A 27,500-nucleotide genomic window follows, 5' to 3' on the forward strand; every position below is an offset into this window, starting at 1 on the left:
CTTTTTAATAGATCATAAATTCATTATATAATATAATATTATTAAATATAATAATAATAATAATAATAATAATAATAATAATAATAATAATAATAATTGAATATTATCTAAAATTTTTATCGAACAATTTTAATTATTTTAAATTATGCCAATAATAACTTTTTATGTCAATCTATATTTTCGAAAAGGGAACGATTAATAATTAAGGTAAAACAAAATGAATGAAATAACAACCGTACGAGAAAAACAACGAGAGCTTATAATCTCGTTTGCTTCGATAAATAAAAAGTCATATATTTAATCCCGCAAAAGTTAATTATTTTCATACGACCGTATCTCCGACAAATGACATACTTTTATCGTGCAACCGTTAATACCATAACTACACGCAACTAACGAGACGCGTCAAAGCTTCGGCCGGTTTATTAGATAATGAAATTTGTACGAGATCCAGAGATAATCGTTGATAAGAACATACGAGAGGCTTAGAATTCTCTTGAACTACATCTATTAATACTCTTTCGTGATCGTTTTAATAAAGAAAAAAGAAAAAAAAAAAGAAAAAAAAAAGAAAAAAAAGAAAAATGAACAAAAAAAAATAAGTAAATAAATTTCATTTTTATGAATTCAAACGTATCATAAATGGCCTTTCAGATCTAATCGTAAAGCGTAGAACATAATTAAAAAAAAATATGATAGTAACAATAGCTTTTCTTAGCGTTAATAATTTCATGAGAAAAATGTTCATTCCTCTTATTTCTCCCTCTTTGCTTCTCGATTAGGTTTCTTCTTTTTCTCTTTGAGATAAAACGAGAATCTTCTCGCTTCATCGAAATATCGATAAAATGAGGGGAAAAAAAGAGGTACAAGAGGAAGAGAAAAAGAGAAAGAGAGAGAAAGAGAGAGAGAGAGAGAGAGAGAGAGAAAAGAGCTGCTTTCTTTTACTACGTAAGATGAGAGGAAAAGCACTCACTGGATCCAGCGTAGTAGACCGTGTAATCCAAATCAATGCCGACAAAGTCGATACGAAGTTTATCGACAACGAGTCGTGTGAGCATGACGTCACGTTTGTAAAAGACCGGCTTCTCGTTCTCGTGCGAGATCGCAGAGTCCATCAATGGATGAGATCTTATAAAATTGAGGACGGTATCCGGTAAAGATTCTGTGTCGTTCACACACTGTCCCGGACGTGGTTCTGGTACTTTATTTGATAGTACAGGCAACCATGCACTGCTACTCGTTGCTTGTTCTTTAAATTTCCCACGGAAAGCTTCTTGGATCGAGTCGATGTGGAAGGAACAGATTGCTGAACCCATCAATCCGTTTGTCGAAGTTGTAAAAGTTCCATAAAAGTGTGTGTCGTCGCCTGGCACTTTGTAAATGCTCTCTGAAATTACAGTAAAAAAATTTTTCATCATTCGATTTTGTTTTCAGGTGAATGAAAAGTATTTTTCTTTTTCTCTTTTTTTTTTTTTTTTTTTTTTTTTTTAAATTATATTATATTAATCGAAATAGAAAATGTTCTTAATATTTGTGAATTTTAAAAAAATTTACGAGAGATTCGATAATTCGAACGAATTTTAATATCTATTACGAAATATCGGATAAAAACGAAACTTTGGTTAATTTTTATTCTAAGAATTATTTGATAAATAGAGTATGGAAAAATTTAATTAATAGATAACTTACGTATTTCGTTGAAGTAGAAGGGAAATTCACCGGGTATCGAGCAATTCAGTCTGGCTTTCAGATACGTCACCCAATTCTGAGACAGTATCTTTTTACCACCGGTGTCTCTCTTGCAAACCCTGGCCACGCGAGAGTATACACTTTTACCGCAATTTATGTACTCAACCGCGGTCTCGCGGAAAAAGAAGAACACGTAACTACCAATGTCGTACGATCCAACGAAGTTTGGTTCTGAAAAATAATAATATAAAACAATTAAATTAAAAACTGAACATATAGATATATACATTATAATAAAACAGAAACATTGTTTGAAAAAAAAAAAAAAAAAAAAAAAGAAAACAAAAAAAGAAAAGAAAAGAGTAAGCAAAAAAAGAAAGATCCTTAACGAAGCAACGAATTTTATGTCGTCTTTTTATACGCCGTTGTCTTCATTGCTTTAACCCGTAAACTTGTCGGAAGGGAGAAAAAGAAAGAAAGAAAAAAAAAAACAAAAAAAGGAGAGAGAGAGAGAGAAAGTAAAAGAGGTAAAATTATGGTTCGACAGAGACCCGTTCGTTCGTTCGTTCGTTCGTTCGTTCGTTCGGTAGTTGGGAAATTCTAGAAGAGTATATATGTGAACGTGAAAACTGTAAAATGGACGTCCCAAGGATTCTAGCAAGTCGTGGGTTAACTTAACACGAGAAACGAGAGAGCTTTTTTCCACCATGGTGAGAAAAAACCGTAGAAGAGAAAGAGAAAGATAAAGAGAGCGAACGACTTTTGTAGTTTTCATTTAGCACTGGTCGGATCTTCGGGCAGCGGCTTAACGAAAGTTTAATGAGCATCCACTTGTCGTTTTACGATCCACAATCGTAAAACCGTTTAACGGTTCACTCGTTACGAGCATCGGAGTGCTAATAATTCCTTGAATTCAGAAGCTCGGCCAAAAATCGAAACCCAACGTTGCTTCAACACATTCTAACAAAAATGTATGTATTCGTGGGAGAGTCGACATTTAAAAAATGTAAAGCCTCACATTCATTCGCTCGGAAGATAATCTCTACCGTCCGTTTCTCATAGAATTATATTTTCGTTAAAATTATCTCTTCTGTCTCTTTCGATCATCTGGAAATGAAGGCTGAAAATGGAATTTCGAGTTCGGTGTATACAGCCGGTAAAAAAGGATGAGAGGAGAGAAATATAGAAAAAGAGAGAGAGAGAGAGAGAGAGAGAGAGAGAGAGAGAGAGAGAGACGAAACTTGTAAACTTTATGAAACCTGTCCCTCGGGTGATTTCATTATTCCTCTTCTCCGTACGAAATCGAGAGCAACGTTCTCACAGAAAATGCTTTTCTCTCTTTCCGTATCGCTATAACAACTGTTTCCATTCGCAACGGAATAGATACGACACTAGTCAGACGCGAATCCTACCGATGAAAACAGAACAAACGTTTCTCTTTCAGTGATTCGTACTTTTCTTTTATCCTCTTTCTCTATCTATTCTCAAAAAAACATTTTGCACCTTCGATACATCAAACTTCCGGCATCGAGGCGTGTCAGACAATCGATTTAATCGCTGAACTGTAAGAGAGATTGCGCCATCCCACCAACTCTCTCTCTCTCTCTCTCTCTCTCTCTCTCTCTCTCTTACACAACACTTCGTTCTCGTTTCACGTCGCTTAATGTAAAACCGAGGGAATGAGCAAAAGAATGGCAGAGAAAAGAGAGAGAGAGAGAGAGAGAGAGAGAGAGAGAGAGAGAGAGGAAGAGGAAGAGGGGGAGGGAGGGAGGGAGGGAAGGTTTGTATCAGGACGAAGAGCGATTTAAACGCAGAAAAATTCCATCCACCCCATCCAGAACCCGTCATTTTCCTCCGCCGACGAGCACGCGTTTATTTTGCATAAAGCAGGCGTTTGCCTTCGATAAACAAGCACGAGGTGTACTATGTGCACAAAGCGAATAATTAATTCGTCCGGAGAGTACCTTTTTCTATCGGTATATTGTCCTCCTTGTGTTGAAAATATTTCACATTTTCTTTAAAGATGCTAGATCCTTTAATTACTATTTTACAGATTATTAACATTCTTTCGTAAATAATATAATAAGCGAGTATATTTCACAAGTTGAGTATTGGATAAACAATTGCAAAGCATTAATGAAGGAAACCTCATTATCTTTATATATATATATATATATATATACACATACACGCGCGCACCCACACACACTTCGTTCATCAGCAGTGAAGAGGGGCAGCCATCTTGTGCTTAAATAATTTGCATAATTTCGATCATAAAAAGGAACAAAATACATAGTTTTATATATATATATATATATATACCGGCCAAAGTGCATCGACCTTAAATCTTAACGAGCACCATAGAATAGGTTTAACTAAACTAGTTTGAAAGTGCAAGAAGGAGAGAGAGAGAGAGAAAGAGAGAGAGAAGCAAACGTACGAGTATAATATCCACGAAGGAGGAAGTAGTCACGCGACATCGTCGAAAGCTCGTTTCGCATGCGCAAGGACGCGTGAAAGTGGACGCTCGTCGGTCAGTTATTCAGAGCTTGTTAAGGGCTCTCGTGACGTTCTCTCTCTTTATCGTATCCCTTCGGTCCTTCTTCTCTCTCTCTCTCTCTCTCTCTCTCTCTCTCTCTCTCTTTTTCTCTATCTATCTCTGTCGCTTTTGCTCTCTTGCTCCCACTTCGCTGATCATATATCCATTTCAACTTTGTATCGTTCGTCAACTAATTCGAGGAACTTTTCGAAAAGCAAAGACAATAGATGCACCATTGCGAATTTCTCTTCGTGACATGTTTCGATTTTGCTCGAATTGCTAACAAGTTAATTAATAACAAAATGATTCATCGGTATAACTACTCTTCATGCTAAAACTTATTTAGAAACGATTCTCTAAGTGTTAGTATGTTACAGGAACGAATATTACCATATGATGAATGATTTGAAACGAACTAGAGCGTGATAATATTAGTTATTACTAACAAAAGGGGCACTAACTAATGTCTAAAAATTTCCAACTCTATTTGTATGATAAAATTCAATAGAGAACATATATATATATATCGGACTATATCTATGTATCGTTAACAATGCAAATACAATAAACAATGAACTCGTTCTATTGTAACATATGATAATATACTACAATTAATTTACTACTAGTAAACCACCAATTGAACCTTGCAAATGATCAATCGATCGGTGAGTAAATATCCCAAGCGGACTGTTCTCCATTAGACATGAGATAGGCGTACAGAGAGAGATACTACCATCAATTGTTAATACATAGATCGTTGATTAGATTATATATCTTATCAAATTATTTATAACAAATTGTTAAATGTATATGTCTATGTATATTTTGTTTGTATATATCTATGTATATCTATTTGAGTATCTAGCGTTAGTGAACAAAAAATTATTCATGAAAATTGTTTATAACAAATTATTTATAAAAAAAAATTTATCAAACGCATATATGTATATATGGGTTATTTATGGTTAATTGAAAAAAAAAATTAATTATAAAAATTTTCTTATAAAATATTGTTTATAACAAATTGTTATTTGTTATTAACAATATGATCAAATGATAGTGGAAAGTGTAAGCTTTAATATGGTTTTTATTTCAAATTTCTACGACCTTTAATACCGAAGATATTCCAATTTAAAAAACAAATAGTTTCGATAATATATTGGCCTATATGATTTCATTGATAAATTCAGATTAACACACTAACCTATATAAATTCTTGGAATTTACGCAAGCCGCTCAGCTGACTAGCGTAAATACTTTTTTCGCTTATAGTACTACGAACATATGTTATTATCGAATTATGAATGGCTATCTTTCGAAGGCGATAACTTTGGAACGAAAAGTCGTAGAGGGTTGAAAGAAACGTTGTTTTAATGGGAAAAATGTCCTCTTTTTAATCACGTGTTCGAATATTATCGATATAATAGAATCGATCTCGTCAATATCGATTCGTTAAAACGTATCTCATATATAACATAGCTATGAATGAATTTTTTTTGAAAAATAAATCTTTACCATGTCAAAATCAAATTTAACTGGTGTGATATTAATGATTTATTAGTTTGCATAAATCTAAACAAACAAAACTACGTGAATCATCGGTCGAGAACATATCGAATGATCAGGTAAATGAAATTAAACAACGAGCTTAGTCGACACCTTCGTAGACCGAAAATAAAGCGAGATACCAACGTAATTCCTTCATTAAAGTCAGGGGGAAAGTTATTACGTCAGGGAATATCCGCGCAAATTTTCTCTTGTTGCCATAGACACGTAAATACATAGACATATACAAGGAGAGAAGAGGGAAGAGGGTAGAGAATTTCGAAGACGCGAATTCATTCGTCTCGAGATCCCTCCTCCCTTTCCTTCCTTCCTCCTCTCTCCTTCTCCATCTCTCTCTCTCTCTCTCTCTCTCTCTCTTACTCTTACTCTTGCATTTAATCAACGCCTCTGCTAATAGACAAACTCGATGCGGAGAATGGCTCTTGATAGCGAGCGAGGAGTCTGCGTAGGGTAGGAAAGTGAAAGAGTGAGGGAGTGAGAGGGGTAAAAGGGGCCGTCCTCAAATTAAACGACGAAACAAATGGCTAATCATGCATCCCGTGGGGGGTGCCACGAAAGATACAAAGTGGAGTCGCACCATTCACCTTTCACCCCTTACGCTCGACGATTCGAGGCTGTCGGGTCGAGAAGAGGTCGAGTAGTGGCACGTTTCGCTTACGGGAAAAACAGAGATAGAAAGAGAGGAAAAGAGAGAGAGAGAGAGAGAGAGAGAGAGAGAGAGAGAGAGAGAGAGAGAAGGAAGAAGAAGAGTACCCTCTTGAGAAATATAAGGCAACTACTTTCACGCTAGTATTTCCAACAACCACTACTTGGGCAATGCTCGACATCCCTCGCTACTATTTCGCGCGCGCGCGTGAGAGAGAGAGAGAGAGAGAGAATACATTTTGTGAAATCAGAGTAAGCTTGACGTTAATTAATTGAAGAAGTAAGTATACTCGTTACTTCAATTCTTTCTAATAATATTCTTTTGAATGTTGAATAGAATTTTTTTAATGGATTAAGATATTCTAATATCAACAAGTTTATTAATTAAAGTAACATTATCGCGTCGTTTAGACGTCGTATGATTCATAGAAGAAAAGTTAGCATATACAAACTCTTCCGTTCCCTCCACCGCCCTTTATAGAGATATAAAAAAAAAAAAAAAAAAACAAAAAAAATAGGAAGAAAAAGATACATAGAAACAATAATGTTAAGAGACAAAAAGGGACGTAAAAATGGTAGCCGTTTAGTTGGCGAAGGGCTATATAAAGAAGAGTGTTATTTTGTTACCACCTACTTTCCTTTCTTCCATTCATACTCTCTCTCTCTCTCTCTCTCTCTCTCACACACACATACATTCGATAATTCACTCGAAGATTTTCAAAGCATCCCTGCGTAAGTAACGTCTCACCCTCTCGTGCTATCGGTCTCGGTCTTTTCGTGTGCTACTATTCGAAGAGGCTGTCGCGAGTTGTTCAGGAGGAAGCTACCATCGGCCTTGGGAAATGGAAAGACAGGGTAGTGCAGCAGAGGAAAAGGGGAAAAGCTTCCCAACACGCGAGGGGCTTTACGCCGCGATCGTTTAAGCCCCGAAAACGTGTCCCTCGAAATACGAAAGGCTTTCGCTACTTCAAAGTACTCCGTCGCTCTTCCGGCCTTGTCTACTTATTCTCTCTCTCTCACTCTCTCTCTCTCTCTCTCTCTCTCTCCCTCTCACCCTCTTGTTCTTCGAGTAAACTCACCCCGAACTTCGAGCTTTTTAGACGACGTTCACCATTTCATTCTATCTCTATCTCTCTTCTCTCTCGAGCCTGTCAAAACTCCGTTCTAAGTCTAATGGAAATTTCATTGTCGCGAATGCACCTAGTAATTGTAGGCTCTCCGTCTCTAACTTACGTCCTTTGTGTCAATATTAGAAGGAACGAAGAACGGAGAGGGAGGGTTGGCGCTTAGCCTCCTCTTTCACTCTTGGATTATTCTTAGTTGGCAAAGTACTCTCGCAATGGATAACTATTATGGAAAGGAAGGGAATGCACTTTTGAACGTTTTCCGATAATAATTATCTACGATATTAGCCGCTTTACGATCGATCTTTGTAACTGGATTTTATCCAATAATCTTCCATCGTTCTTTGAAATTTTTTCTTTTTATAATAACGCTAATAATAATGAAACTATAATAAAATAAAATATAAATCGAATCTTTTTATATATATATATATAAATAAAAAATGTACTCACTATCGAGCCATTTGGAGTCATACTTGAGGGTCCTCTTGAAGCTAAAAGCTTTTCGGCCGGTCGTCAAATTGTAAAGATCCGTACGAAAGATGACTGTGTCGGCTTTCGTAAATTCGGCGTTTGTGCCGGAATAAAGGGCCGGCAAATCACCAGGATTGCCCTTTTCTACCCACACTGCCGTCGAATTATCAGCAGGATCGTAAGGACACTTTGCTATACCCATCCCAACGCCGGGAACGAACTCGTGTCGTGGTAAATGCGTTAGATTGCTCTGCAAACGAAAACGGAAATTGAATTCGATGGGATGTAACAGACAGAATGCATATTATAATATTCTATTAGCCATTTTGTAATTATGTATATCCGTTGGGTGTAATATACTACCTAATGAATGTAGATTGGAATGGGCATAATGCGATACGTCGCCATTGTATACCCAATGGAAACAGAAATTTCTATTATTACGTTAATTAGATGTTGCGTTTAGAAAATAGAATATTTCATGATTTTTTCCTTTCTTTTCTTTTTTTTCTTTTTTTTTTTTTTTTTTGAAATTTGTTTCATCTTAAAATCAATTATATTGATAGATTCGCGATAAATTGGAAGCAAATACGAAAAACTATAAATACCGGTATATAGGAGGAACTGTACTCACATAAATCACCCAATCCTTTGGAGAGTGTGCGTTTGTGCCGCACATGTAGAGTCGATTGCCATCTCCCATTGGTTGTATCACTCTTATGTGGTTACGACAGTCGAAATGCTGAAAAGTAAAGGGAAAGAAGGAAATTGAATTTTTCGTCGAACGAGAGAAACGAGGGCCGCACGGAAGAGGGACTTCAAATGTGTTGCTGATTTTTTCGTTCTTGTATTTCGCGCGAGATGAGAGCTATCCGAAAAATTGTATTCAAGGATAAAGAGAGAAATAAGTAAATAAAAGAAAAGAAAAGAAAAGAAAAGAAAAGAAAAGAAAAGAAAAGAAAAGACTACAGCTATATATATATATATATATATATATATATATATTTTTCTTTCTTTTTCTTTTTCTTTTTTTTTTTTTTTTCATTCACACCAAGATATATATACATCTTTCTTTCTCTCTCTTTCTCTATTTCGCGAGAATCATGCGGTCGATCACGTCGGGCGCGTATTTCGCAGCCAATCGGTACGGAAAATAAATTGGCTTTGTCGTCACGTACGGAATATTTGCGTGGACCTTACACCTCGGCTATGCATACACGATGAATATAAATGAAGCTCAGCTAAGCGTCCGCCTTCGATGTTATAAAGGAGAAAGAGAGAGAGAGAAAGAGAGAAGTGCACCTCTGTGATATGCGAACGATTTAGGAATGAAAAACACGATCGACCAAGAAAAATCTTACCTTTCTTTTTTTTTACTCTTTATTCTTGAATATATTTCTCTTTCTTTTTCTTTCTCCCCCCTCCTTCCCCCCTCTCTTCCTCTTTCCATTTAAACGTACTTAATATGAAATGATATGAAAAAAAAAAAAGAAACGTACTTGAAATGTTATGAGAAATATGATTAAATTTATTCTCACTTCATATTTCTGACGTTAATGAAAAAAGCCAAGAAAATATTAAATTAAATAAATAAATTAAATGGTCAATAATAAATGAATCCTTTTAATTCTATCAAATTGAAATAAAAATTTTTTTTTTGTCATTCGAATTAATGATTCAGATCGATTTAGAAAATAAATGGATATTTTAATTCGATAAATCTTACCTCGGATTTACCCTTTGAAACACAATTAGCGACATTACTTGGTTCCAGATTTAGAGCATCCCTCTGTAACAGAAAAGAAGAGAAAAGGATTTAATACATTAAAGATATAAAATAAAATTACTATAAAAATATATGATATATATTAGATACGTATATAGATTATCGTAATTTCTAATTCTTTTTTTTTTTGGTTTCTTTCATTCATTTTCATACACATACATTATATAAATATTTGAGGAGTTCGTCTCATCTTTCTCCTTGTTATATATAACAGTAGTAGCACACCTTCCAAAGGGTTTCACAATCCTTTTTTCTTTTGTCGCCAAGCTAAAAAAGCTCAAGCTTACAACTTCGAAGAAGGAGACAAGAAGAGTGCATTCTTCACATTTTGTTGGCGCAAACAAGTGGATGCTCTCACGTTAGATAACTATCATCTTTGTGTTACATATCTTGGTATATATATAGATCGTAGTGGAATAAGGTCAACGCTAGTAACAAAAATTCGTATATTCGTCTTTTTATCTTTCTCTTTCTCTCTTGTTTTCTTTTTGTGTTATTAATTATTAAAATTATTAAACAACAATTTTTTTATTATACCTATTGTAATTATTTAAAAAAAAAAACGTATATATATATATATATAAAATAAAGAGAGAACTGTTGTTCTCTACGATCGAGCAAACACAATGTAGAACATTTTCGAACATCTCGTTGAGCCATTGTTACACTTCCCAGCCCATAACCGCCTCGGACACTTTCTTCCTGACACACAAAGCATTTCGTGTCGGTGACCAGGTCGCGGCTACGATTCGGAACAGGAAGTGGTTCGTTTGCACGGTCAATCGTCCGAAACGCGTTAGCCTTAACGATCGATCTCCTGCGGACGTCGCGTGCCACTCCCGTGCACTCTGTCACGAGCAGAAACGCCGGCGATCCTTGAAATTGTACCCCTTGTACCCTCTATACAGTCCTCCTCCTCCTTCTCCTCTTCCTTCATTCAAAGGCTCGACCCAAAAACGACCAAAAGACGAAGAGACTGGAAAGCAAGTTGACCGCTGACTTTGACGTACATCCTCTGCTTTCTTTCTTTCCTTTTTTTATTATTATTATTATTTTTGTTTTCTTTCGTTCTTGTTTTATTTAATGCTCGAATTCTAGACACGAGAGGTATCCTCGTATAATAACAAAATTAAAGTAAATATTATTTTTAGAATAATATGAAATATTACTATGACTCTGAACAAATGCGTGATATCATTGTTATTAGAATTAATTACAGTGATATATAAAAATTACGATAAATCGTGATCTTGTGTTAAATTATCTGTATCTGATTTTTTAAATTAAAAAGAAAAACTTAGAGAGAGAGAGAGAGAGAGAGAGAAAGAGAGAGAGAAAGAAGGAAGAAAAAAGAAGGAAAAAACCCAGTACACGACATTTTTTTTTTACGTTCTTATCGAGATTCGTATATTTCGTGATCTCGAAGTAAAGCTATTTCGTAGCATATAGCTTTCCAGTAGAAGTTGGTGCAAAACGTTATGCCGCGCCGGGCACGTTAATAATAACTGTCGCAGGGGATTTCGACGAGTCTCGTAGTTAAGATAATCTTCTTAAGGAAACTACGTACTCGGTGACTACAATTACTCTTGAAATACCGCCGCGTACAGAGCAGCGAGTCGAACGGAGCTTTCGTTACCGGGAAACGTGCAATATAACGTCAAGCAAAAGAAAGAGTCGGTAGAGAAAGAGAGAAAATGAAAGAGAGAGAGAGAGAGAGAATCCTCTCCCTTGCTTTCTCTTTCATCGTTTTTCTCTCTCTCTCTCTCTCTCTTAAACCTTCCTAAACCATTTTCCTGTTGCAAAACGACGAACACGAAGTAGTATAGCATTACAGTTACGCCTTACGTTTCTCCTATCGAATCTCATCCCTCACCTTCTTCCTTTACCATCTATACGTTTATTTCCATGGAACTTAGCAGTGAGACTTAACGAAATTAGTTCCTTTGAACTATCTCAACATCGTTTCGAGTCTTCGAATTTACATCTTAAATACTCAATCCGTTACTTAACTATTTTAGCAATTTGAGAAATTCATTCAGAAAGAAATTAATCAATAACAATCTTTAGTTACTTATTCGTTCGAAAAGATAGAAAGATAAATAATCGTAATAGTAGAATGTACTAATTCCATTCGGTTAGTTATCAACCTCTTTGTTAATGGTAGAGTTGTATGCGTGATTGTACTATGCGTGCGTATCCTTTACGCGTGTACGTTGGATAGATACGCATTACGCGTTAAGTACAACGCGTAGCTGCATTAAGAGCTTGCCGACACTACTATTCCCTTCTATCTTCTCGTACAGATAGAAGCCGGTAATTAAAAGCAGAGAACCATCTCTCCATGCGCGTTACCTGTAAGCCTCCTCTCTACATGTGGCTTCCCTCGTTATACTAATCATTGCTATCCCCGTTTGTGAGTTAGAGATGTAGATAGTTCGGAACGAGGGATATGATGACGAGGACAAGGATCAACCGAGGATGTTAACGCTAGAAATGGCCGTGGCATGCGTTGCCTATGTGGAAAACCAGATGCTTTTCCATCTAACGACTTTAGCTTACTACGGGCAGTTACAACGACTAAACCATAACGTAAAAGCTCGTAATGTCATTTCCTAAAAACGAAAGAAAACTCGCAAACGAGATCTACGTTTCTTGATTTTACGAAACGTTTCAAACGAAATAATAAATGATTTTTAAAGTGAACTTGCTCGAATAAAATTTCTTTCTTTCTGATTAATTTTTTACGGTATTCTATTGGTTTTTGTTTCTTTTTATAATATCATTCGTTAAAAATCAATTAAATAAATTCTCAATAAATTTCAGATCAATCTTGAAAATTGTTCCGGATAGGAACAAGACTTACGAAAACTTTGACCGGTCAATATGCAAGCGTAGACGAATTTTACTCGTTCGTAAGTATTGCACGGAAATACTTACGTGTAAGAGAGAGAGAGAGAGAGAGAGAGAGAGAGAGAGAGAGAGAAAGAAAGAAAGAAAAACAGAGGAGAAAGAGAGATTTCATAGAAAGATTGCTTGATGGAATAGTAATACAAGCAAAAGTAAAAGCAGCAACGTCTTCGTTTCTGATTTCGATAGAAACGACGATGGCAAGAAGGGTAAAGTGGTAGAGTATGAGATAGAAAAGGAGGGATAGAGAAGGGACCGGGAGAGAGAGTAGATAGGTAGGTAGATAGGTAGAAAGGAGAAGGCAAATCCGCGGAAACTGAATTCCCTGAGAGTTTAGGATAGGGCACCCGTCGCCGCGAGGACGGGAAGATATTTCTGTTTAATAGTCGACGTACCGTGCCGGTAATGGAAGTCGAGGCGTTTGCATGCCGGGAGGCACGCCGGGGCCGTAAAGTTAATGGCATCGTATGCGACACGATAAAATGATGCACCGCGTTTCACCGACAATATTATTGCTGGTACCTGTGCGCGTCTTACAATCCACTCTCGTCACCTCTTTATTTCTTCCTTTATCTTCATCTATCTATCCTACCATCGAGAATCTATCATTGATATAATTTATTTAAAAATTCAACAATTATTATTATTATTATTATTATTATTATTATTATTATTGAATAATTATTGTTATATAAATCGTTATTGAAATTAATTATTGGTAAATCATTCGTTGATATTAATTATTAGAAATCACCATTCAATTTCATTATTTAGAAATAATTATTGAAAGTCATTATCAATGAAATTACGTTTTCTCGTTGCATACACATATTTACGTAGAACTAACGAATATGGTATATATAAATTACAAAATCCTTAACGCGATTACCCTCATAATGATATACCAAACCCCAGCCGTCTGTTACGAGGAGAACCGAAGGAAAAGAGGTAGTGCAGTCTTTAATCACAAACGATTTAGAATTAAGATCCCTTTTACTTCGTTCCGCGAGATCGTTAGCAAGGTTCTTTTTATTAGAAAAGGTAAAATCACCTTGGGAACGATGCGAAGAGGATTGGAAGGAACGATAGAGGGTACGAGTTAACAGTTCACTCTCTTCGTCGTTTCTTCGGCTTTCTCATTTTTCTTTCTCTTTCTTTTTTTCTTTATATACTTTGTCGTGTTATTCATTTTATCGAGCATCGACTACTTAATTAAAATAAAGAAAGACTCCCTTTACCGTTTACGTTATTATCTTTGTTTGAATTTTGTCAATTAGATAGTTCTTGAGCGACGAAACGACGAAAGAAGAAAGAAAAAAGAAAAAAGAGAAAAGAAAAAAAAACAGAATAAATTGTTAGAAACGCTTCATTATCATAATCGAAAAAGTAGAAAACGATAAAAAGTACAAAGTTGAATGTAATAATCCAATATCGGAGTTGTCTTGCGAAGCAAAATTTGACTTCTCTTTCGCAGCCAGTAGGTGAAGTTAGAAGTTAGGGAGGAGAGAAGGTAGAGTGCAAGAAAGGCGGCCTGATTACGGTTAGCAAGTGTCGTCGGCATCAGTGCCATCCTCTGGCAGTGGCAAGAGCACCGGGCGTCCACGTGTAATCACTACTCCAACAGCACCGTGTCCCACTTCAGACGAGCTCGGATGCTTTATGCTCGTCGTCTCTGGATCAGTTGAGTTCTCTCTCTCTCTCTCTATCTCTATCTATCTCTTTACTCCGCCGGTCTCCATTCGGTCTATTCAAGGGGTTGTAAGGCAGCAAGACGGGCAGAGGGTGGCTTTAGACTTTCGGCATCCGGGCCGGGTTGATTAAGCTCCTGGTAGAGGTGATGATGTTGCGAGGAGAGAGAGAGAGAGAGAGAGAGAGAGAGAGAGCTCAGGGGTTGTCATCTCGTCGTTAGTTTCTACCAAATTCGTTCTTCTTCTTTCTCTTTTTTTGGTCTTCTCTTTATCTCTCTTTCTCTTGACAGTACCCTCTTGGTATGTTTAATCATCAGTGTCGTTACAACTACGAAGGAGAAGACGCGTTCCAGAAATTTCTCCACGTGTTCTCTACTCACGAGAAGAGCCTTAGGTACCGAATAGTAGCTCTCTTATCTTCTATCGTTCTATCTTCAATGATGAACGTAGAGAGAGAGAGAGAGAGAGAGAAAAGAAGAGGAGATTCTCTCTATTTAAAAATCTCTTTTTTTTGTCCCAACCAGACGCGATTGTTAGAAGAGAGAGAAAAAAAAACAGACAGGCAGATAGACAGAGAAAGAGAGAGAGAGAGAAGGGGAGGTAGAAAAAGAGATTTTAAAAGATTAAAAAAATAAACGTAACAGTCTTATATGTATATGTATGTATACATATATGTATACTTACATAGCGCCCGTACAATTTACTGTGTTAAAATATTGAAGAAAGAAAAAAAAAAATAAGGTCATCCCAAGGGTATCGACACCCCCTAACCGCCGGCAGTCGAAAATTCTAACGGTACCTGTGAGATGGTTTTGAAATATTCACGAATCGCAAAGGGCACCCACTGCGGTTCTTTTTATCTCATGAAATAGTTAAGCTCGAGAGGCATCCCACAACGATAGATAAGACTGACTTTTTCTCTTTCTCTTTCCCTCTTTTATTTCTCATCCGTCTCAATCAACGTTCCATGTTTTTTTTGTTCTTTTTCCATTAAAATATAAAAAAATAATTAATGATATAATATAATGGAATATAATGGAAACAATTGATCTAAATAATTATCGATTTGATTAAAAATAATAAAAAATAATTATTCGCAATTCTTTTCTCTCTTCATTTCTATCTAATATCAAAGACCATTAGATTATTTCAATAATACAATAATTACAATATTCAAATTGTAACTTATAACAAAATGATTATAACAAATTAAAATAGCATTTTTACAAGGGGAAAAAAAAGAAATATCCTTAATCTCTGTCTGGTCTGACGATGGGTTGGTGATAGTGAAAATGCCAGTTTGGTAAGTATAAAATTTTCGCAAACGGGCCCGACGTTTCTGGTAGAACGAAAAGTGCCTTTCGCTGTCGATCGACGCCGTAAGTCACTTTTTCCTAATGGAACCCGTCGCACCCCATCCTTTCCCCTTTCTCTTCTTGTTCGTCTATCATGTACCTATATATGTATATATATATATATATATATATATATCTGTGTGTGTGTATGTATATATGAGAAAGAGAGAAGAAGTACGTTTTGTTCGGGATTCAATCTGCATTCGCTATTGATTCCAATCCGATATGGTGGATTTCAATTTTTGTGATTTACTCCTTACAACGTAGTCGTAGCTCGTCGTCCTCGTGGAAAAGAGCCATTTGTTCTCTCTCTTTCTCTCTCTCTCTTCTTCTCTCTCTCTCTCTTTCCTTCTTTTTCTCTCTTATTCTTTTACCCTCGACTGTCTCGTCGATGCGTCAACGTCCATCGATCAAAGATACTTCTACTGTCCACGAACGCTATTGGTCGTCGCTGTGTCGTCTGTTGAACGATCTCGTCATTTCACTCTTCTCTTTCTCTCCTCCGTCTGTTCATTTCTTTTTTCTTTCTCTTCCTTTTCTCGTATATCCGGAAATGCAGATACTATAACAATGTCTCTCGATATCAATGACGTTGTTTCTTTTATCGCATTTTATACAGACAGCTATGAGTTTCTTTTCTGTTTTTGTTTCTTTCTTTTTTTTTGTTTTGTTTTGTTTTGTTTTGTTTCATTCATAAGATCGATGCTGTCTTCGGTCCAGACGGATCGTTTCTGTATATCTATATATTCGTCTTTTCTCCTTTACAATTTTCCTTTGCGAAACAATCAGATTCGTTCAATGAGAAAAGTCATTCGTATCAATTATCGAGAGCCAATGAACGCGAAGTTTTAGTAACGACCAAAGTTTCACGAAACGAAGGAAGACTTCTTCTTCTTCTTCTTCTTCTCTTCATTTTCTTCCCTCTTCTCTTCTATATTTCTTATCTCGTCTTTGGGAAGATAACAAATCGTCGATTTGATTTCTGCAATAACAGTATCGCACGGTATGTGAGCTTTGCTAAATTTTCTGGAAATCATTTCAGCCCAACTTGTATTATATCACGCGTTAACTCTGCGGAAAGTCGTAATTGAGTCGTGAGAAATTGGAATTTATGAAACACGAGAGAGAAAGCGAGAGAGAGAGAGAGAGAGAGAGAGGGAGAAGGAGAGAGAGATGGAGAAAGGAAAAGCATATTACTTTTCGTTTGATCGATAGACGAGAGATACTTACTCTTAGTTCTCGTTTTGATTATTAAAACCAAATACTTCAAGATCGAAAGGTTGAAAGTTTGGAATGAGCTCTCTCGATTTATCGAACGATTGAGCTAATTGGAACGTAACTTTGTAAGTTGTAACTTATTAACTGCTCTCATTAATTTACGAATTTTCTTCAATGACCATACAACCACACAGGATATAATTATGTGACACATATGCAATCGTAGTAAATACGAATGTTCACTTAGATTAGTTCGAATAAATATTAATTAGAAAGTTAATAAAAATAGTTATATTATCGAAAAATCATCATCTTTACGTATTTCTTAGAAATGCGATTATATATTACACCGCATCTGCGCTTCAAATAAGAAAAAGAAAGAAAGAAAAAAAGAAGAAGAAGAAGAAGAGATACGAGGAATAGAAGATGATATCGAATACCAATAAATGCAATCGATGCGAGCGTACGTTTCTTTCAAACGATGTCTGCGATCAGGTTGACCGTAGCCAGAGACTAAAATATTAAAACACTATGGACGATTCTTTTCCCTCGAATATCCTTTTCCAAGAAGAACCTGCGTACCTCAAACGATATCATTGACCGTTCCATAAAACACACACGTGCACCGTATATTCATCATTGAACTCTAAGATTACTCAATTTACGTAAACGTTTTCTTTTTTTTTCTTTTTTTTTTTCTGTGTTATATAACCATCTTATAAGTAAATCGTACATTTTATTTTACTTTTTACAAATACAAATTTGTTTAAATATTTTTTATGATCGGTTAAAAAATAGTAATACAAAAAAAAAAAAAAAAAAAAAAAGAAAATCATATGTAGTAATAAGTATAAAATTTTGTATAACAATTCGATGATCGTTAGAACGTTAATAATAATCGTATGTAATCAAAAAAAAAAAAAAAAAAAAACACGGAAGGAAAAAGGATCGTTGATTAAAAAGGGTCTATATCGTACGGTTGACGATAGACGTCAAGGGCACCAATCTCGTTTACCCTTTTCTCTCTCTCTCTCTCTCTCTCTCTCTCTCTCTCTCTCTCTCTCTTTCGTGGTTTTAAGCGACGTCGACAAGTACGAACGGACGAACGTCGAAAAGGAGAAAGGGTGAGGAAGGAAAGGATGATGGCGGAGAGGTTGTATGGCTATTTAAACACTTTCGCCATAAATTCGCGCGAAAGAGTCCTCGAGTCTCGTTCGCGCCACGCGATACTCGAATCTCCGTCTCTTTTCCTTTATCCCACCTCTCTTTTCCTTTTCCCTCTCACGTTCTCGGTCGTACCTTTTCCACCGATTCAAGTCTCATTAGCAAGAACAAAGCTGCTCCGACTTCGAGTCTACGAATTTTAAGAGAGAGAGAGAGAGAGAGAGAGAGAGAGAGAGAGAGAGAGAAAGAGAGAGAGAGAGAGAAAGAGAGAGAGAGAGAGAGAAAGAAAGATAAAAGTAGAAGTGCATGAATTAATTTAAACCTTCTAACTTTTTGATTGTTAATAGGCTAATAAATAAAAATTTTTATTATAATTAAAATTAATTACAATTGTTTGCTTACTTACGCTCGTATATATGTGTGTGAATTTATTAACTACAAATAAAAACTGTATTTCAAAAAAAAAGGAATGAATTAAATATTGAAGAAAGACAGGAAATAATAAACGAAATAAAATGAGAAAAAGACGGATGGAGTTAGAGAGGGAGAAAGAGAGAGAGGGAGAAAGAGAGAGAGAGAGAGAGAGAGAGAGAGAGAGGGAGAGAGTTTCCAAGGGTCTATAAGAGTTTTGTAAGTTAGAAGAGAAGCCGGAGAAGGTACGATGCGAATAATGGGCCGATAAACACGAGTCACTGCGGTAATTAAAAAGTTAAGCTATAAAGTAGCGATGATAGAAGAAGGAAGAGAAGATGTTAGTGGTGGGATACGAAGGGAAAAGTAGGGAGGAAAGGAGAGGAGGGAGGGGGATTGGGAGAGGTTTGTTGCTGTTGGCTTCTACCCGATGAAGCGGAAGGTAAGAGAGCTTCTACAAACTTGAGATTAATAGCGAGAAAGTTATGTTTCGAGCTCGAGACAGGCGTAAGCGTACATATACATCTACATGTACACTGTACGAGTTAGTGTGTACGAATATATGTATAGATACGAATAATATTTCAACTACAACTACGAATATTACCAAGAGAGAGAGAGAGAGAGAGAGAAAGAGAGGGAGGGGAGAAGACTTGTGGTCCTATACAAATCGAAATCGTTGATTGGAAGCGTTAATTAATTTGGCTTCTCGTTTATCGAACGAGAACGTTGAAATCGACTATGAAGTTGTGTCTTCGTAAACGAGTTCCTTCTATTTCTAATCGACTTGAAAGATGTTATTATTACGTTCTCACGTTCCATTAACCTTTGATAATCAATTTCTATTTATTATTTATTGAATTATTAATAAGAAAAGAAATGAACCTAGAAGAAAAAGAAAAGAAAAATAAATAAAATATTAAAACAAGTAAATTAGCTGAATTCAACGAAGTAGAAAATCATGGTGAAGTATGAAATAGTAATAGGCGTATCGTTGACGGTTACTTTAGGATAATAGGGGCCGCGTTTCGCGTAGTCTCCAATTATCAACGTCGTTAAAACGCAGCCTTGGCATATAGCTCAACGCTTGACTTCTATCCAGGGATTCTCTGTTTACAATTTCGATGTTTGCACAATGGCTCGAGAGGGTTCCAGACTAAGAAGAGTATACGACTACCGACACCCTTCTCTCTCATCTCGCCCAGCTCTGCCCCCTCCTTCAATAGTCATCCAACGCACTTTCACCCGTCGACTATTTTAGAAAAAGAAACGGGGGAGAGAGAGAGAGAAAGAGAGAGAGAGAGAAAATTGCTGGAGTTGTACTCTTTATTTCTCTCATTCATTCTTCCTATACCGCTATTACTCTTTCTCTATTTTCGTTAAAAAGTTCTTGAGCTTCTGATTCCTTGAGAAGCCGTGAAAAAGGGAATAAAGAAAGAAGAGAGAAAGAAAGATAAAGCTCTCAACGATCAGATGGATCGTCCACCCCTCCCCCCCCTCTCTCTCTCTCTTTCTCTCTTTCTCTCTCTTTCCTTTGTTCATACTTTTTACATTTTCTTTCGTTTCTTGAAACGATATTAAGAACAAGCATGCCAGTGTCCAGAAGCTTAATGAACGTACAAAAGTTTTCCTTCGACTTAAAGAAAAGAGAAAAGAGTATTAGTGTCTACTAAGAGATGTCTTCTTTCAATTGTACATATTATATTTTTTTCTTTCGTTACTCGATTTGTTAAAAAAAAAAAAAAAAAAAGAAAAAAAAAAAAAAAAAAGACAAAAGGTTAAATCGCATGATTTTGTTTGAATTTTCTTTTTTCCTTTTCTTTGTTTTTTCTTCGTACCTTCATTATAACTTTAAACGTCAAACAACGAGCGAGTTTATAAACAATTTTCCGAGATCGATCAGATAAAATGTTTCAAATGATTTTTGGAAAATTTATACGACAATTTCTCTCTACGACTCTAAAGTGAAATAATGTGTCAAGTTAGTTCGACGTTTGAACTTTCACAAGGAAATAAAGTAAGAAAATTCGACGTACGTAAACTCGTGCCAAAGTTCTCTAGTCTCTAACCTTATTAAATAATACTTGCGACACTGCGCCAAGTACCGTATCAGCAGTCGTCCTGAAAGGTATACGAAGGACACGAGATTGCTAACAGCGTGAGAGATGGAACTCTGGAGCAGTGCTCGTCAAACTAACGTTTTGCGGTACTTCCTTATCTTATTCGAAATTCATTGTTACGATAAAGTTTGTCCCTCCTAGGATACATAAATCTCAGCCGACGACGATTTTCGAGATATCGCGAAATGTTGTCCGTCCAAAAGGTAGAAAACAAAAATAAATTAAAAAGGAAGAGTGTCGAGTTATATTGTAGTTTTCGAAGCAAAAAAAAAAATACATTTCAAAAGTCACAACATTGACGTGAAGCAAGTCTCGTTCCTAAAAAAAAAAAAAAAAAAATATATTAAGGACGAAAAAAGAAAAAAAAGACAGCAACTTGAAATACATATTTAATATTGTCATTTTAGAAAAGAACAGCAGGACGGAATCATATCTCTGTATGCCATGGGGGTTTTTTTTCTTTTTTACAACTCCCTCATGCCTTCTTTTTTCTCGCACAATGGGCAAATACCCAGAGCATCCAACGATCGAAAGACTTCTACCGTGAGAAACGAGAGTTCGTCAGGAGACAGAAAAATGAAAAAGAAACATCGCGGACTACCTCTCCCTCTCTCTCTTTCTCTCTCTCTCTCTCTCTCTCTCTCTCTCTCTCTCTCTCTCTCTCTCTCTCTCTCTCTTACATGCGGGTCATCGGTCGAACGATATCTCATTCGTAGTTTTACTGGCGTGTAAATCCTACGAAGTAGCTTCCTTAATATTTTATCACGCTCGAGTAAACGTAAAAGGTTACACTGCCGAAGTAGTAGCATCCATCTCTTTTCAGTATAGAGATTTCTATGTCCTTCTTCTTACTCTTATTTTTCTTCTTCTTCTTCTTCTTCTGCTTCTTCGTCTCTCGTAACTGCAACCAAAAACCAATTCCTTCGTATGGCCCTTGCGTATTCACTATAAGTATCCATCAGATAGAAAAGTGTAGCATCTGTGTAGATGGTCCATCGAGATATTGTAGGATTCAGATACGTTGTCCTGGATAGAAACTAGTGTTTTATCGAATACAGAAGGCTAGTTTATAGATTCCGATTTTCTCTCCCACGAATCTAAAACCTTTCTCTTTCTCTTTCTCTCTGTCCTTATTTCGACCTATGCAAAATATATTTCTTCATTTTTCTCTCTTCCAATCGGACATTTCCTCTTCTTTTATTCACACTTGGAAATTCACTTCAATGTCTCGGCTTCGTTATGAGATGAACATACTCGTACATATATATATATATATACATATGCGTTCACTACATACATACACATATTGTAGAATGTCCCATGTACAAATCGATCGGGTCAGAACGTGCCGGGATCAACGTCTTCCTCTTCTTCCCTTATCACGTTCCAAACCCCTTTTCAAACTGACGCGTATTCTGTGGAAGCATGGATTCTTCTCGGAAGTTTCCGCTTCTTCTATATTTTCGTCTTTTTACTAGTACGAGGAAGTGCCAATCGATGACAAGATAGAAGCAAGTAACCAATGATATCCGACGAAGCTGATTTCATAGATAAAATTTTTCTAACTATTCTCTCTCTCTCTCTCTCTCTCTCTCTTTCTCTCTCTTTCTCTCTTTCTGGTTCCTTTTTTCTCTTTACAACGTACGTCTCATTTAACAGTGAGAATGAATAATGAGAATAACGTTCTCTGACCTATCTAATCCCCGCCCCCATCCTCATCTTACTTTGAATGTTTATTTTTCATTTTTTAACAAACAAATTTTATTTCCAAGAAAATTGATATAGCACTCATTCGAAATGTCTCGTCAATGAATATCTTTGAGAAATAGATAGAAGTCATCCACAAGAAGTGGCAATAAATTTAAGTTGGTAAAAGAAACAAAGCACTTATGCCACACCGTGCAGACCTTTTTCCTCTCTAAGAAAGTTACAAGATTTCGAAGTTAGTCGAAGGAGGGAGTAAGTAAGTAAGTAGATATTATAGAGAAAAAGTGGAAGGAGGAAAAAATCCACAGTTTTCTATTCTAGCCACGTACAGGTGTAACTCGTGCGGAACGTACGAGAAAGATGGATAGATGGAGAGATAAAACAAAAGTAAGCGAGAACGAGAGAGAGAGAGAGAGAGAGAGAGAGAGAGAGAGAGAGAAAGAAAGAGAGAGAGAGAGAGAGAGAGAGAGAGAGAAAGAAAGAGAGAGAGAGAGAGAGAGAAAAAGAGTAGGAGTAAATCCCTCGAGGGCCGGCGGACGTACAAACTCGAAACTTTTTCTTTTCTAACTCAACCCCTCTTATGAAATTGTAACGGAGGACTGGGATTAGCATGAAGAGGGTTAGGACTATTGTTCTTCGTTTTCCCTTCTGCGTGCGAGGGAGAAATGCACACCTTCTTCGCGTGACAGCCTCGAAGAGTTTCTATGATGTTATCGAATCGATCTGACCGGAGAGACAGATGCCTGTCTCCCTTTCACGCTCTCTTTCTCTCTCTCTCTCTCTCTCTCTCTCTCTCTCTCTCTCTCTGTCTATCTATCCATCTATATATCCATCTATCTATCCATCTATCTATCTCTTTTTATCTCTTTGTTTTCTCATCTACGCCCATGCATCGTGACACGTACATACGTCCGACCGGTCGTTGGTACTTACTACTGTATTATTTCGACGTCCCAGTAAATGACAACCCACTATTCTCCGAGTCACGTTCGACGTGTCGGCTCGATGCAATTTTATACAATACCTCTGTCGTTTCCTATTTGTATACAATCCCCAAGTTACATCTGACAATTCTTTCGATCGTTTGATAGGTATATTTCAAAGATATATCGAATGGTATATATGTATATAATATATATTATAATAATATAGTGACTATATATAGACATATACGGTGCGCGCATATATAAATAATTTAATTCTAATTGTGCATTCTTGAATTTTTGAAAAATATTTACGATATGATCACTTTCATAACAAATTTTCTATATTTGATTAACTCATTAGAATTTCCGAAAGGAGGTGTCAATTCTCAATGGAATCAAGCTTTCCCTCTCCCTCACCCGCTCACTCTTTCTCTCTTTTTCTCACTATAGTGATGGGATTTTGTTGTTACTTAGTATCCAACTGTGGCTTCATAGAAAAATCGAACGGTGAGGGTAGTTCGATGAAAGATGCATACGAATAAAATGAAAAAGAGAAAGAGAGAACAAGGGTAACCAACACAATTGTGGATCGCGTCGAAAGCGAATACACTATGTCCATAGGGGTGGCAACGATTCGAAGAACTTTTTCAGGGTCGTCCTTTCCCTTCCTTCGTGCCAAAGGGCGAAACACCGACGATACCGAAAGTCCACATCACCCTCTTCATGGTCCTACACGGACAACCCTCCCAGTTAACGATGAAGAATGTTTCACGAGCGAATGTAATTCGATTCGATTTCCGATTTAGAACTCTCCAAACTTCGAAATGGTTCCTAGGGTGAAATCTAATGTACAAAGAGTGAGAGATAGATAGATAGATAGAGAGAGAGAGAGAGAGAGAACTTTAAAGAAGTTATTGTTTTGAAAATCGAGAAAGTAGATATTAGTCTAATTAAATTTCAATACTAGTGTAAATATATATATATATATCTTATTCCTTTTAAAAACGTATTTGGTAATATAGAAAATGAAAGAATTTTTAAACGGAACGACGTTTTCAAACTTCGTATATTTCATTTAATGAACTCCCCAGGTGGGAAAAGAAATGAAGAGAAAATGTACTCGCGAGAATTTTCGTTTACGAAGAAGGACGAAAAAGTTCGTACGTTCTACATCAAGCGGCATCTTTATTTCCTTTCCCCGTTATAAATTCGCGAGAAACGAGAAAAAGTTCGTTCGTAATGCGACAATGCAGTACGAACGTGCCTTAAATAATTCCTATATGAAATCGAATTATTAATTAACGTTATCCGTGTCCCATGATATTTGCATTTTGATACTAGATATGAGAGTTTTGGCGTTGGTTCTTTATTGAATAGTGACCGTGATCCGATAAAGTTTTAAAGATGATCCCGATAAACGTCGCGCCGAAATTCGAATAAATACGTCAAAATTCGCACGACTTGATCCACGAAATATTCAAAGTGTATTATATCTGCCAGATATATACATTTTACATACCTATAAAATATTATTTGCGACTGTAATATAATCTTTAGCATTAATTTTAGATTTATATTAAAAGTAACTCAATTTATATTAATTAAAAAAAAAAAAAATAAAAAACGACCTCATAAAGATCCATTAGTTCCGTTCGATAAATTCACACGACCTTTCTTTTCTTTTCCCTTTTTTTTACATCGTATTCTACGAATTCGTTTCTATTCCTAATTCTAATTCGTTTCTCCCAAAACCGAGGCATCTGTCGTAGAAACTCGAAAGAGAAAGAAAAGGGGGCGATTTACTGTTGAAAAAGGGGGACTACACAACAATTTTCTCTCTCTCTCTCTCTCTCTCTCTCTCTCTCTCTCTTTCTCTATCCTTCTTTTTTTATATAGTTTCTGTTTTCGGTTTTCGGTTTGGTGACAGGTGGTGAGATGGCGGTGGAAAGGTTTTAAGAACGATCAAATTTTCGAATGATTCTTTCCGTCCCTCCTTCAACCCACTAACCCCTCCCATTCTTTACCACACCTCTCTCTCTCTCTCTCTCTCTCTCTCTCTTTTTTCTTTTTTTTCCTTCCCCTTCGACATCGTGGAACATCGTTTCGCCATTCTTTTATCGACCTATTCGACCTATTCGAGACTATTGTGAGAGAAAAACTTTGCCCTCTCTCCGCTACTACTTGCCGACGCTTTGAAATTGCACCCGTGGGACTCATAGACGACATCTTTACACGGTATTTCTATCTCCCTCCCTCCCCCCTCTCTCTTTTTCTCTCACTTTCCTTTACTCTCACTCTTCACATTCCTTTTCTCTCTCTCTCTCTCTCTCTCTCTCTCTCTCTCTCTCTCTCTCTCTCTCTTTCTCTCTTTCTCCTTTCTTGTTTTTTTTTATTTTCTTTGTTTTGGGGGTGAAGACGGGGTGGACACGATCAGTACGCCGTTTACTTTAAACACAAGAACCAAGTTTCCCCTTCGATCTAATCTGCTTTCCAATTCAACGAGGCCAATTTAGAAAAACCTCCCGCTAGAATTACGTTCGAATCGAATGTTCGTAAAACGGGTCGATACTTAACCGACTATACTTAACTATACTCAGTATACTTTCGTCGAGTATTTCTATCCTCTTATCTCTGAAAAAAATCACGACTTTTCGTTAACCGAAGAGATTAGGAGCTTGAAAGCCGAGTTGAATTCTCTTTTCGAATAGACGGAAATTCTACAACGAAGGATCGAGTCACGACGATGCAGCTTCGTAGATCAGAGAGAGAGAGAGAGAGAGAGAGAGCGAGAGAGAGAGAGATATATATATATATAAACAGAAAGAATAGAATTAGAAAGAGGAAGAACAAACCGGAGATTGGATAACATTTTCGAAGGAACAACGTGCCAAAAAAAAAAAAAAAAAAAAAGTAAAAGAAAAAAAAGAACAAGATGAGATAAAATAAAATAAAATAAAAGAGGCAAACGTGAGTTTGCGAGTACCGATCGGATTTCGGTCTTTTCGCGAAGCCACTGGTGTTAGAACAGAAAGAAAAAAAGAGAAAGAGAAAGAGAGAGTGGAGAAGGGTGAAACCGTTTGGACGACTACCACCCTGAGAGAGGGTTAAAAAGCAATTTTCCGTTTCTACTCGATTCGAAGAGCATCGGCAGGGTTGCTACTCCCTTCCCACCTCTCTTCTTTTCTATATACTACCTATATAGAATCGTCGACCTTGGGCTAAAGCAATTTCGATTGGATCTCCACGATCGAGTGCGTTCGACGAAACGTGTTGGCACGTTTTCGAAAGGCTCGCGAATAAGTATAGAGAAAAGCGCACAAAGGGCCGTTTGTACATCTACTCGTGAAAAATCCTATGGGTTACGAGTGAAACGTCCAGATTTACTCTGTTGTTATTGTTGTTGTTGTTGTTGTTGTTATTGTATCCAAATTGTAAAATGTGAGAGAAAGAGAAGAGAAAAAGAGAGAGAGAGAGAGAGAGAGAGAAAGAGAGAGAGAGAGAGAGAGAGAGAGAGAGGAAGGAGGCTTTCCTAGTATCGTAATTCCGATCGCTTTGATTGAATGATCGGTGTTAACGAACAGTTTAATCCGAAACAAATTATCTTGTTTCGAGATGTTGTTGAGAATTTTTTGTTCAAAATTGACAATGTAAAACATGAATCGATATTTGGGCGAGTTATTTATTCGAAAATTTTTCAACGATTAATTTCAACGATAAAAGAAAAGAAGAAAAAGAAGAAAAGATATTTGGCAAAATAGATCAAAATACTTTCCAACAAACTTTATACGTTGATGCTATCGAACTAAAAGAAAATTGAAAATAAAAGAGAAAAAATATATCTCGAGGCTAGAGGTTGGTTGAACGAACGTGAAAAAATGGGGATTGGCTTCTTCCACAGAGAGTTTCACGGAGAAGCGTCAGCTGTCCGGATGACGCAGAGACATCGGCTAGCCTATGCATGATTGACAGTTTTATGGGGACGCACCAACGCAGTTTTGCGATTTACGATCGAGACTGGTTTTATCGTCGACCGAGCCCGAAACTCCCTCTTCGAGGGAGAACAACGTTTGATACTAATGACGTTTCCATAGAAGTGCACCAATGGAAAACGATTTACGACGAAGCGTCTCATTTCTAGTTTTCATTTCTCTTCTTTGTTTTTCTTTTCATTTTTGTTTTCT

General features: G+C 36.6%; 1 protein-coding gene across 1 annotated transcript in view; it reads right to left on the reverse strand.

Moving 5' to 3' along the window:
* The window catches only part of Sema2a (Semaphorin 2a), a 168,632-nt gene that overhangs the window by 2,119 nt on the left and 139,013 nt on the right, over positions 1–27,500 (reverse strand). Inside the window, exons 5-9 of the mRNA XM_035870468.2 lie at positions 9,764–9,826; positions 8,672–8,779; positions 8,017–8,287; positions 1,690–1,920; positions 974–1,387 (exon numbers count right to left, since the gene is read on the reverse strand). Coding sequence (XP_035726361.1) covers positions 974–1,387; positions 1,690–1,920; positions 8,017–8,287; positions 8,672–8,779; positions 9,764–9,826 — 1,087 coding nt within the window. The remainder of the gene's footprint in view (positions 1–973; positions 1,388–1,689; positions 1,921–8,016; positions 8,288–8,671; positions 8,780–9,763; positions 9,827–27,500) is intronic.

The sequence above is a fragment of the Vespa mandarinia genome, chromosome 7, assembly GCF_050613455.1.
Source record: "Vespa mandarinia isolate Hongniang chromosome 7, ASM5061345v1, whole genome shotgun sequence".
Taxonomy (NCBI): Eukaryota; Metazoa; Arthropoda; class Insecta; order Hymenoptera; family Vespidae; genus Vespa; species Vespa mandarinia.